Genomic DNA, 13,815 nt, shown 5'->3' on the forward strand with positions numbered 1-13,815 from the left:
TAAAATTTAATATTAGAACTAAAAATATTACTAAGAAAACAAATAATATTTCTATCCTATTTCTCTCATTCCCATTTGCTTCCTTCCGGTCAAAGATGAATATAATAAAAGGATATGTGTGGACTCTAGTATTTTTTCTCTCAGCAATACAATCTTTTTAATTAATTTTAATTTATATATAAGTTAATTTTAACTTATAAAAAAAAAGTTCAATTCATTTTCTTCTTAAATAAAGAAACTTATCTAAACGGATGGGGCCTAAATGTTAGTCACGAGTGTTAAATGGATAGTTGTTAGTTTCACCTATTCTGCAGTTATATTTGCTTCTCTACAAAAATAAAAATAAAAATGGTTAGGAGTTAGTTGAATATTGATTAGATTAGATAGCTACAGAAATTCTGATAAAAAAAATAAAATAAAAAAAAGAAGAAGAAGATAGCTACAGCAATCAGCACAGAAGGCTAATTTATGTTACTGCAGGATGCAGACCAGCTTTAATGCTATCAAATAAATCCAACGCCTAACCAAGAAGGGGAAAATAATCCCAATGTCACTCGAGTATTTACTCATCGATTTGAGGCTTTTTTTACCGAAAGTGCTTGGCCAGATGGGTAAAGTGCTTCTACATTCGCAGCTTCTTGATATGCGATTGTGTGTAGGTGTAGCTTTACTTTATTTTTGTAAAAGTATTCACTGATTTCCATTTTTTTACACTTTCGTTTTATTGTTCAATTATGGGATAATATTCGAAGAACACATGAACAAAATGAAACTGGAAAAGTTAAGGGGCGTTTCTTTCGGGAATATTTAATTATTTCCAAAACCTCAGGACTAAAAAAAATTATTTCACGTTCTACTAACATCTCACAAGTCGACCATTCACATTTAAAAAGTATCTTTAAAATATTAATTTTAGAACTTTCAAATAACAATTTTCCCTTTAATATACCTTTCGCGTTACATATTTTACTTTGCCGTATTTTAGGGGCTATTAATAATTTATAATATTTCAAAACTACAAATTAATTCTTCTTTTTACTATTTCACAATTTGTAATATTCAGTATTCACAGGCAAAACAACGCACCTAGTCCTACGTATCAAAATACCCAAGATTTTCTATATTGTATGCATTTTCTAAACCGAGATATTAGCATCATAACATTTAGTGTAGTGTTTGTTCTGCAATCTTCACATCACTATAGCCTAAAAGAAAAAATATTATACCAATAAATCTGGTTTTCAAATTGGCTCAAGTTTCAAATTTATAGTTATGCTTCTAAGATTGTTGGGCCCGGCTCACAGATATGGGCAGCTTTAGATCTCTTAGTACCATGTGTATCGGATAACTTGAAAAAGTATCTCACAAAATTTCAGTTAATCCTATCTTTCCCCAAATTTGAAACATCTTTTGCGCAAGATTTAGCCCTAGAGACTCCACACGGAAGATTTCAGGTCACAGGATGAATCTTGGTTATAATCACAGGATGCCAATTACTAAACATCAATAACTCAAAAGTGAGGCAACGAATTGAAAATTTACTCTAGTATTGCAAGAAATTGGTATAATTGGGAGTTCTCTTTTCATTAGAAGCTAGGCCTCAAACCATGTGGGGCCTCTGAGGCAGCAGCAGATTATAAAACTTATCATGCAAGAAGAAATTCTTTCCCTTGCTATCAACAGCCTTTTTCCACCCACACCATCCTCCATTGACTATTTTCTTTAGGTCATCCGAACCTGTATAGTGGGGATCGAGTATTAAAAATGCACAATCTCCACTTGCTTCATTGTAATCCACTCCCAAGAGTGTATATGCAAGTACACCACCACCTGCATTTAGAAACCAAATCATTATGAGAGATATCATTACTCCTACCGTCCCTACCAAAAATTTCTGAGCAATACAGACAAACATAACACAACTCATATTGAAGTGAATATGCAAATGAAAAATATACTGTAGAGTCTAGAATTTCAAGCCACCCTACAAGGTAGGCCTGGTAAGATTCGGGTGAGCATAGAAAACCAAAACTTGAACCGAATCAAACTAATTGTATTTCATAAGAACTGAAGTGAACTAGTTTTTGGTTCAGTGAACTGGTGCATGGAAGTGCTAACCAGAGAGATTCTCTGTACTAAGAGGTAATTGCTTCAAACCTTGATACATGCTCACCATTCCTGTCGATCCACCCTGACTCCTTTCTCTACCCCTCAATTGATATTAGTGAGCTACTGAGCTCGTCAAAGACCACTTCCCTGACAACACCAATCCCTCTGCCACCACTGAAAAGGTCCTCATCAAGTTCCCTGTGGCCATTCTCCAGCTCATCGACAACAAGTACAGGGATGAGCCTGCCTACAGGCTGCAGCACCTCCTTGTCATTTGTCTCTGCGAGAGCCAAAATTTTGTCATGTATACACCTGCATATTCACTGGCACAATCCAATGAGTACACAGCTGCAGTCAAAGTCAACTCCTCGCATGCACTACTGCTACTACTACTACTACTTTTGTGTCCCAAAGAAAGATTCTAACTTGACAAACAAGGAACGATGAGAGTAGTGCCATGACCAAAAAGGGAGACAAGGATGATTTTGCAGAACACAGCAGCTTCTTGGTGCAGGAAGTGTTAGGGTTCTGATTAATTTTGAGGATATTCAGTGATTTGCTTATAATGTTAACCAAATTGGATTACCGATTAACTGTTTTAAAAAACTAATCCAGGTTCTTGAACTGTTTCAAAAGGTTTAGTTCAGTTTAGTTCACAGTCTGGTTTGGTTCTTTGCACAAGCCTACACCATACAGGGAGATGCTATAGATAAATGACAGATAAAAGCAAAAATACATAAATTACTAACCAATCATAACAGGTGTACTTTGGTTTTCAAAGTGCAACGCTAGCTCTCGACATCTTTCCGGAAGCTCAGCTCCAGATCTAACATTGATGACTTTGCACGTAACCTGTTAAAAAAAGTACACCACCCAATCAAATCATTAAGAACTCAATTAGGTTCACAAGCAATGCATACTTCATGGACTGTGTACAGTAATGGATCAAGAATTTAGACTCAAGCCTTTTTTGGGGTGAGAGGCTCAACATATCTTGTCATGATTCTAGCCAGAGAACACAAGCAAGATGTCTAGTTGGGCCCAAAAGCCCAACTGCATCTACAATATACAGTTTAGTAATAAATCTACAGTTGGACATTAAGAAATGCTAAGAGGAGCGACTACTTACACCCAGAAGTTTGTCCAAAACAAAGCTCAATTCAATGGCACCGATCCAATCTCGTGATCCAACAAAAGAAGGGTCTTTATCACCAATTTCAACAAGAGTCTGCTGTATTTCCCTGAGAAGGTTGTAGTTTGTCAGGCCAAATAATGATCATATGCATGAATATGACAAAACAAGAAGATTTTGACAAGAGTGAACTTCAGCCAGACAAACTGATTCATTAAATTTCCTTAAATGAAAAACAAGAAACTCTTTAAAAGACCAATCTAATAATCCATTACACAAGAAAAATAAAAACGTGACCCAATTTAAACCTGAAGGGACAATAAGAAAATAACGGAAGGAATGGTATCTGCCCTCGAAAGAAAATTCACAATCGCAGGAGAGTGAAATGTAAATACCTATGAGAAGGAACTTCTATGGATGTGTAGTTTTGAAGTCTGAACCACGAAATGATAGTCTGGAGAGAGCGGTAAGCACAACCCCACCCCTAGAAAAATTAAATTAATTTAGTTTCTGATACTAAAAGAAAATTGAGAGATTTAGTTTTAGTGATATCTGTACTCTGCAGGTATGTAAATATAATTATTCTTTTATCAGTAAAAAAAAAAAAAATATATATATATATATATATATATATATATATAAAATCAGTACAGGTAGTACTAATAGCTGTACATCCCAATGTGCATGTTATCTATATAAGATTATGGTATTGAAATATGCATGAGATATTAGAATACCATAACCCCCATCTCTGGGCACACTGGACTATCCATTGCAAATATCTAAGCCACATTCAGCAGAAGAAAATTGCATCCTCCATCAATTTCTGTCCATTAAAATTGTCATTGAGAATGCAATTCTGTTTCTATGATTCCAAATGCACCATGTGAGGGCAGCCCACCAAATCCACCATCTGTTTTGGACTATTCCTGATGCCTTACAGTATGAATGTTGTAGAAAGTGTTCCCTAGGTGATGCAGGGAACACAGTTACAACCTCTGTACATGCAAGGCTCTCCCACCATAAAGGCATTATATTCTTTGGCAACCAAAAAATATGTGGGATGCTTCCTCCTCATGACTTGAACAAAACGGGCAGTGGTAGTCATCTAGCTGCACATTCCTTCTCCTTAGGTTTGCTCTTGTTGATAGTCTATCCCTAACCAACCTCCAAACAAAGTGTGCTACCTTGCTTGGAATTTTCATTTTCAAATTAGTGCCTCCAGCACTGTTCACTGCTGGATTGGCTGCCCATTTCACCTTGGAATCCCCCCACAAAGCTTGACACACAGTTCTATCCACCATTTCCTTCTTAGTTTCCTGTAGACATAACATATCCACTTGCTCTTTCACCTCCAATTTCTTTACTGCTCCCCATTTAATACCCCTCCCCCAAACCTCTAATATTATAGGTAACTATCTTCATTGATCACCCACCCTTCTTCCCAGCTTCTCAAGTTCAGATTTGTCTCTTCCATCTAGAACAACCATTCTGGACAGCAATTCATTTACTTTCTTCCCAAAACCAGTTCCCGTGTTTTTAGCCAATTCCAATGTACTTGTAGCCTCCATCTTTGCTTCACAGCTTCTCGGGCTCTTGTATATTAGCTTGAAGTTGAACCTTCAGCATTCGCCCCTTTGGCGTAAGCATCCCACGTAGCAACTTCTTTTAGACCACTTCCTCCATCCAAAGTAAGAGAATCAGGCCTTGTTGGTCCAGCATCAGCACTTCCAATGTCTTTACGAAGGCTGGTGTCTTCATTAGTTTCTTTTTCTCCTCCTATCACACCAAGCCCATTTCCCCCTTTGTATTTTCTTGTCCTCTTGTAAACTTGCCATACTGATTGAGGCCCATTATATTTTAGGCCCAAGTTCAGTTCTTCCATTTGGTCTTGATCAATCACGTCCTCTACTGAGAAACATGTTCTGAGTTGTTGTCTTTTCCTGAAGTAGGTAACTGTACACCCCCCTCAACCCCCTTTAATTCAAATTAGTCTGACTTTTGTGGGTCCCCCTTGCTTTTATTAATTATTACCTGCTTCCATTTCCTTTCCATCACTTTGTTTACGAAAAAGGGCTTCATCTTCCACCCTCTCTTTTTGTAAACTGCTATCTCTGTCAACCCTTCTTTTCTTTTCCATACGTGAGAGCTCTTGTCCATGGCCGAAAGCATGACTTACGTCTGCCAGGCTTCCTTCCTTTTGTACATGCCCACGTGTTTCAGTGGGCCCTTCCAAGAATGAATCCTGGAGCGTGGTGCCTTAGTTGACCGAGGTCAACATGTTGGTTGGGCCACCACCAACAGTCAAAGGGATCTCTGTCTCCACCCTCCCTGCTGTTCGTACTGACCTCACCTTCTTCCTCCGCCGCCACCCCCACCATGGTTTTTCGCCATCAAACTGCGAGCAGACAGATGCTGCATCTGGCACAATCTCGCTTTCCCCGGAAGAGATCTCCTCCGATGAGTCCAAGAAGTTCAGTCTTCTACATGTGCACTTCCAAGAACTATAGCAAGTTTCCTCCACAATCTTCACTACAAACTCTTCTCCATTGATATTCGCCGTAACCAAATGGTTGATTAGCGGAGACCAAAGTGTCTTGACAAGGACTCTTGCCCAATCAAGTCTTTGTTGATCTTCCACCTCTTCGTCTACCTCGACTACCTCTCCTACGCTTTCTGCAATTTTCTTGACACTTTCCATGTCCCAGGCGTGTATTGGAATGCCCCAACACATTATCCAGACCAGTCTAAAGCCAGTGCGCATTTCCGGACTCCGTTACTGCAACGAGTGGAACATAGATAATCCACTCTGAACTCCATTTCCGGACTCCATTAGTGCAATTTTCTTGACACTTTCCATCCCCCATCTCTGACGTCTTTTGTTGTCCCTTGTTAGGTTGACAGTGGGGTTGCGCCATGACTGCCTTACCCTTGTCTCGTCCACCAGATGTAGCCCTGTCAATCTCCCTATCTTGTAGATGCGTCTTGTCTTCCCTTTCATGTTTTGGTAGATTCATGTGTAGTTTAAGGCCCCCTACGATCAGATTATCCAACTGTCCCTCAAGTTGCTTGACATTGGATACACCCTTGAGTCTAACAAAACCATATCTCCAACCACTTCTATTCTTGTCCTTAGCTATATAAACCTCCCTGACATCGCCTCATTTCTTGGAAGTAAACCACAATTCTTTTTCTCGAATGTCTTCAGGGAAACGCGTAAAGCAGAAAGACGAGATATCTGAAGCGTCTCTTGAGTTTCTCGTGCTGTCTCTCCACCGCCACTCCGACAAGTCCACTGTGTCGTAGATGTCATGCCCTCTTCTTGCGAAGTGGACACAGAACCGATCACCCACATGCTCTCTGTTTCTCACTCACCCACTCTCTGTCTCTCTGTCTCTCTGTCTCTCTTCCTCTCATTCTCTCTCTTTTGGCTTTTATTTGACGTAATTTCTCATGATTAATACTCAAATTCTAACCAACATGTAAATATAATTATATTTTGTTTTAAGACGTTCTTTGACTAGACAAGAAGTCACACACACTAACTCACTCACCACACACTTAGCCAATGACTGAGTTTGGCAAGGACCCCCTCCACCACCTATCCTTACTAAGGTAGAGAACCTTCGTAATGAATGGAAATTAGTTTTATACCACAAATAAAAACTGGCTTAGATACGGAACTAAAAAATTCTTCAACATCACAACTCAAGTCTTGTTATTTTAAGTGCTAACTGCCAACATCCTTACATTTAAATGGCATATTAGGCCCGTCAAATGGATAGACTGGATAATGTTTTATTATTCAGATTAATAGATGAACTAAAAACAATCCATTAAAAATTATTAAAAAAATCCAATCCATCCATTAACATTTTTTATGGATATTTATCCATCCCTAAAATTATTTTTTTAAAATAAAATATTTTTGTTAGTACTCATTAGTGTGGCAGTTGCCTGTCGGATAGTCTTAAAAAGGGATTAAAATGATTGCTGAGGGAAAATCTCAAGAACCTAACAGATGAAAAGGAGCTTAAAAGCAAAATAAAATGGAAAGAAGTGAGACTTGTTGAGTGACAGAAGGTCAAAAAGCAAAAATCTTGCTCCCAAATAATATCCATAAGATTAACAACTCGTCCCAGAGGTAATGGTGAGGACAACAAATAAAGAAAGCTAATAAAAATTGATTCGCCAGCATTTAATGCCCTTAAACTAGTTTTTAATGGAAATAAAGTCATCGGTCAATGATAAATAAAAACTGATAATGCATTTGCAAAAGCTCAAATGGAAACTTGATAAAGCGGCAATGTGTGCAGCTTCTGCAAAATGCCAACTTAAGTGACCCTCTATTTAATAGAGAGATCAGGTGCTACATATCAAAAGGTAGGATGGTAGCCAGACTCTACAGGGCATTGAAACACTACACTCTAAGAGGCATACAAAAAGTGATCCTATTCCAGAACTCATCCAGGCAATAGAAGCCAAGCTATGCCTATATAACATTATTTTTTATTTCGAAATAGTGGAAAGGATTTGGCAACTCAAGAAAAGACCAAAAATGCCAAGTCCATTTTTCCACAAGCTGCATTCCTTGTGAAGCTACACATCAGATGACCTTCTCTTACATTTATTCTCATTACCTTCCACGGGTGATCATCATTTCTAATTTCATATATAATACTTTTGTCATTCATAGTTTCATACAGCATTATACACAAAAACCACACTAGTAATAGATTATTCCAATTTTATCTTTTTTATCATCATTTTTACATACAAATAATTTTGAATATATTTAACAGATTACTTACAAAGAACAACTTCCATTATCGTAATTTTCATCATTTTAAACTTCAAATGATTTTTCCCATATCCAAACCATAATTTGCAACTGCCTAAACAAGATTATGTTAATCAGTTAATCTTAAACCACTCAGCAACAACAACCGAGGTTTGTCTGTTATGTGTAATTTCAATTGAGCACAAGAAAATGAAGATGAGATGTAATTTAATGAACATGTTACAACCATTAGTGAGCAGAAGAATTGAAATTACCGAATCATTATAACCATCGTGAAGATAATGGAAGTATTCATAAGAACCTTGAACAAGGGAAACAGTTCCCCCAGTAACTGCATTAACCACAACCATTACAAATGAGACAAAAAACAATTATATTTAGAATGAGGGACACAGACCATAATAGCAACTTACCCCCACTACTTGGAATCCCAATGTGTACATCTCTGAGCAAAGTTGAACCTAATATTACCAACAAATATTAAGAAACTTAGAGCACATGATATATGTTAAGGAGTTAGTATTAGAAAATACAACCTGAAAAGAGGCAAATGCAATCATAATCCTGACACCTATAGAGCATAAACTACCCATTCAAATGTATATATTACCTTTCTGTAGAGAGACCATATCATTGTTATTCAATTTTGAAAAATCCAAGGCATTAGAAATTCTTAGAAGGGGACGATCATACGGCAATCCCAACCTTGAGTGCAAGGATCTCCTAACTTCAACTGCAGAAAGCATGAATAATTCATAAATCACTAAATACTAACACATGCTGAGATCATAAATGATAAAGTAGATTGGAAAAGCCCAAAGATTCAACAGATATATTCTTCTCTGAAATTTATCAACAGCATATAATATAGCTTTATTCTATATTTTCTAATGACAAGTACATCGTAAAAGAATTATCCTATCCATGTCATAATTCAACAACATACCTTGCTTCATTTCTGTCTCCCCAAAACTCAGTTCATAGAAAACAGTTATTGGATGTAGAATCCCAGGAGGACTAAAGTGATAAGATTTTAGCTGACAAATAAATAAATTGCTAGTCAATCAAAAGAACAATAAGTATTTAACAAATAAGTGAAAAGAAAACTTTACTATGAAACAATATAACTAAATTAAATAATAGAGTAAAAAATATCTTAAACACAATTTCATGAATCTGACCTGACTGATCACTAATAATCATTAGGGTGTTTTGTAAAAGTTTTTTTTTCCAATACCATAATTTCATTAATGAGAGAATATGAAGCAGGATAGGTTCAGTCCAAATTCATACATTAGTACCTTACATCATTATATACTAATTACTAATTTTGTCATCCACACACTACCTATCAAAGTTGAAACAGGTCTGGTTCTTGTAACCATTTAAACTAGAAATATTCCATAGTTATAAAACAGATCTTCATATATTTGAAAGTTCAGATGAAAACCATTATATGTAGTCATCCTGATGCATTACAGCCCATATGAAATTGAAATTGTCACTTTCATTGGCGAGTTGTATTATAGAAAGAAATAATGTACATATTTGCGAGACAAAAGCCAAAAATTCATTTGAAATTCTAATGATAGGATAGAGGAATGACAATGAGTCATTGCACATCCATTGACTATAGAAGGATGATTTTCTTGTGAATCGGAATCATGGTGAAATAGTAGAACCATAGTAGGTAACTGGAAAGATGAATCTATTGCCTCACCCAAGGATGTTGTGCCAAAAGGTTAGGCAACATCAACTTCTGCACTACATTTAATTGGTCAACTAAGCCAGGTATGATTAAACTTGAAATTGCATATTTCAGTGGAAGCTTCCTGGAAGAATAGCAGAGTACATCTAACTTAATATCCACAATAAGGAGTCTAGTTTCTTCCTGGACTGAAAGCAATAATTCAACTTCGATTAAAATAAGCTAAAAATAAAAGGAAAATAAAAAATTTCAATGAGCAAATATTGGACATCAAATACAATCCACAAATTTTGACCTGGAAAGTATTCTGCAACAGGGACAGTAGAAGCTGATGATGACCCTAAGCTATTAAAGAGAACACTAACTTGGATAATATCTGCATTCTAAGAAGAAGAAAATTTCACAAAATGGACGATGGTAGTCATTTGAATATTCATGAAGTACATGCAGAAAGGAGAAAATAAAGACAAGATAAAAAAACAAAATCACAAATACTATCAGAAAATCTAAGAAAAAACCAAACAATTGAAAAGAAAAGGGGAGAAAGATCACAAAGAATATCGTAATCTTTTATGTTACCTCTGCAGAAAAAACTGGTGAGCCTGCTTTACTGCTGATGGGAAAGTATGAACATGATAGTGAGCTTGCATCAAAGCCATCATCATCATCAGCCAAAGCCTTGATCTTGGAGAGGTCTGTGCTAAAGTCTAATTGTAGACCTCGAATTATGACAGGAGGAGATATATCCTGAGAGGCTTTGTTTGACGTTTCTAACAAGTACACAGCCTGAGGGTCTCTTAACTTGGCAATAACGGCTTCGGTAGCCTGTACATATGATTTCTCAACATCTGCAAAACAAAATTGTCTAGAATTTATTCCCATTTAGAACAGAGTGATAGTGATAGATGCATCTTAGATAATTCACTGCAGTCCAGATATTATCCTGTGAATCTGTACACTAAAACGTACACAACTTCTATTACAATAAAATAGGGTAAACCATGGGACTACTCCCCAAGGATGTGGAGTACGAATCAAGGAACAACTCCTTTACCTATATATGTTCCTCTATTCACATAGTCAGCGATCGAACCCTTCATATGCTTAAAGGGCTCGAGCTACTCCTTGTGGGTAAACCCTACTTTGTTTAATAATAAGCCAATGAAAAATTGTATGTAAACATAAGAACATCTAAGTAGACGTCTAGAAGAACTCCTAAGGACCCTATGTAGACTTATCCAACTAGATAAATCACTCAAGCAAGTGTTTCGTTAATTATACTTATAAAAGTGGCATATGATCTTCCCATTAGCTCCTTTTAAGTTTTAACCCCACATGCAAACCTAAATTGAAATGTCTAACCAACCAAGTACAATAGTGTCAATCTAATTAATAATAACACAAATGGATTTCCCAATTGCAGCACATGTTATGTTTCTGAGAGAAACCAATCATCAACAACTTCACTGAACCACATAGAGAGAGCGAGAATAAGCAAAACATACCAGTTGGATTCTTGAGACTATAATAGAGTGGCAACTTAATTGGAAGCTCACAGTGAAGCAAGCAACCATTCTCCCACACAAACTTCTTCGAATCCCGTTCCTCTATTACCGACGAAATGGATTCAAGTCCCGTCGCATTTTCACTCTCTGACACAAAAAACCGCAGCTCGCCGGAATCAAAGCCGCAAACCGCTCCGATCACCGGCCGATCCGTTCCCTCGCCGTAGAGAAGGTTCCTCAACGTACGCGCGGCGTCAACGGCCGCGCGAGCGTGGGCGTCATCGCCGGAAGCTAGGGCACCGACGACTTCGAAGCCTCTCGGGATGAGAGTGCGAAGGTCCTCCGATTCCTTGGGCAAATCGGGGGAAGCAGCGGAGGGGAGGGCGTGGATGCGGCGGAGGAAGGAGGCGACGGTGAGTGGCGGGAAGAATGGGGATCCGATAAGCCAGAAATGGATTCCCGGGTCGGATCCTTTGGTGTTGAGTGGCTTCGGGCGGCATAGCAGCCTCACGAGGCGGTTACTATCATCCGCCATTGAAATTCTCTTTTGTTTTGTTTTTCAAATTTTAGTTCAATGAAACAATGGAATCACGGGAAACGGTTTCTTCTTTGGCTCGAAATAATATGAACCGGTGTGCAATCTTTGCTCAGTCGCAAGTACGGGTGTTCCCGATGTGATTTCGTGCCCTTTTAACTTAAAATTATCCTCAGCCGAACAAAAATTTAAATAATAATTAATTTAACAATTAATGGTATGAATAACCAACAAAAGTTTTAATAATTGAAGTTAAAGTAGAATAGAAATTAATTTTAAATTGAATAATACTTTAATAATAATCTTTCAACTTATAAGTAGTACAGAGTATTTGCTTCTAAGTTAATGAACTTAAAAAAAAAATAACATTCATAATACTTGTTTTCGACTGTCCAAACTTAGAAAATAGATATTCAACAATAAAACATTAATTACAATAATAATTTCTAAGGGTGTGTGATGTGAGATTTGATTTTATTTTATTTCCGCGTGTCAAACTGAGAATAGAATCAAATTATATGATGTAAAAATAAAAATAAAAAACTAAATCAAATCAATGACCATTGATTTTTTATGTGATTTTCAATTTTTTGGGTTGGTTTTCAGTTTTATGCTCAACTTAGTTTGGTTCCAAATACCCCTAGTTGTAAGAGTGTTTTTTATCCATGGGAATTAAAGATTGTTAAACTCGAGAATTTACATAAATTTATATCGTTTCTTTAAAATCAACTTATAGAGTTGAATCGTAAACTAGTCAGGATTTACATAATAGAAAAAAAATATTAACAAACATATTAATGACATATACACTTAACAAAATACTCTTAATACAACAATAATTTAATATTTCAACTTCATAATAAAGTCAAATAGAAAATCACAATAATAAAGTGTAAAAGTACATTAATATTAAATAAATGACCAAATATAAATAAATTCGTAAAAACATAAGTCATTAAAGTGAAAACAATTTAAAAAGGAGGCAATTTCTTCATAAGAATTATAGTTGATTTAAAACTCATTGACTCGCTACCTCACTCTGAGAATTTATGCGAGTTTACACAAGTTCATCGAGTTTACCCAAAAACTTGAGAGTTAACTCATTTTGTCTACGTAGATCTGTAAAATCGTAAGAGTTTAAAAGTTAACTCTAGAGTTTGATAATCACGATTAAGGGATTTACAACACTCATACACATTATTCAACCAATTGAGCTAGATTCATTTGATAGTTGTAAGAGTGTTTGGTTGTGGAGCGAGAAATATAATGAATGAAAATAAAAGAGAGGAGATTTGAAGAAGAAGAAAAAGAAATAGAGTGAAAATAAAGTTGAATGTTAAGTTGGTTAAAAAAATTGTCACCATGATATTGACATAGAGTATTAATCAATTTTGATGATGGCTAATCTACATCAAGAAACCTAGTTGGACACCTTTGGTGGGTTTTTCATTTCAATCACGTTTTATTTATTCACAATACTCGAACCCGAGACATTGTTTAAGGTAATCAAGTCCAATATCACTCGAACTAACAACTTGTTGATTAAACTAGTTAATTTCATAGAAATAAATGAGTAATAAAGTGAAAATAAAATGATAAAATTGTCTCGTTTGAATGAAATGAGAGAAGAGAATTTAACAAACCTATGAAAACTACTCTTTTAGACCTTTGCGACCAAGTACCACTAATTATAAACAAATTAAATCCCACAAGGAAATTTTTGTCATAAAATCAATCACTATCAAAACCTATATGACAAAAAAGTTTCCACAACTTGTCACATGTTTAGTTAACTCCTTCACCTCGAAAAGATAAATTGTTTTGTGGGACCCATGCATGCTTAACTTATTTCCTCCTCCAACCACCTCAATCAAACCACCGCCCATATTTTTCGCCCATTAACTCCAAATCAGCACCGCTAAACTATGCGTTAGACACAACCATAAATGGGTGTGTGGAACACACTTTTGTCTTTCCTAGATCTAACTTCTCCCCGAAAACTTCGTCCATTACCACAGAGATCCA

At 36.3% G+C, this 13,815-nt stretch overlaps 1 protein-coding gene across 5 annotated transcripts; it reads right to left on the minus strand.

Moving 5' to 3' along the window:
* Positions 1 to 1,201: 1,201 nt before the first annotated feature.
* On the minus strand, positions 1,202 to 11,934 carry LOC100811510 (probable Ufm1-specific protease). 5 transcript variants are annotated; one of them, XM_014776530.2, is made up of 13 exons: positions 11,256 to 11,934; positions 10,330 to 10,598; positions 10,046 to 10,133; positions 9,763 to 9,938; positions 8,989 to 9,079; positions 8,653 to 8,775; positions 8,456 to 8,503; positions 8,297 to 8,373; positions 3,637 to 3,725; positions 3,239 to 3,350; positions 2,859 to 2,961; positions 2,174 to 2,389; positions 1,688 to 1,830 (listed from the first exon to the last, which is right to left on the minus strand). In XM_014776530.2, exons 1-12 carry the CDS (start codon positions 11,788 to 11,790, stop codon positions 2,205 to 2,207), a joined length of 1,896 nt encoding a protein of 631 aa, XP_014632016.1. In that variant the 5' UTR covers positions 11,791 to 11,934; the 3' UTR covers positions 1,688 to 1,830; positions 2,174 to 2,204. The 5 variants fall into 5 exon arrangements, 4 of the variants coding, with proteins under 4 accessions (XP_003528126.1, XP_014632016.1, XP_014632017.1 ...); XR_001388655.3 differs by having other exon boundaries at positions 1,693 to 1,830; positions 2,119 to 2,389; XM_003528078.5 differs by lacking the exon at positions 2,174 to 2,389 and having other exon boundaries at positions 1,202 to 1,830; positions 11,256 to 11,933.
* Positions 11,935 to 13,815: the final 1,881 nt, after the last annotated feature.

The sequence above is a fragment of the Glycine max genome, chromosome 6, assembly GCF_000004515.6.
Source record: "Glycine max cultivar Williams 82 chromosome 6, Glycine_max_v4.0, whole genome shotgun sequence".
Taxonomy (NCBI): domain Eukaryota; kingdom Viridiplantae; phylum Streptophyta; class Magnoliopsida; order Fabales; family Fabaceae; genus Glycine; species Glycine max.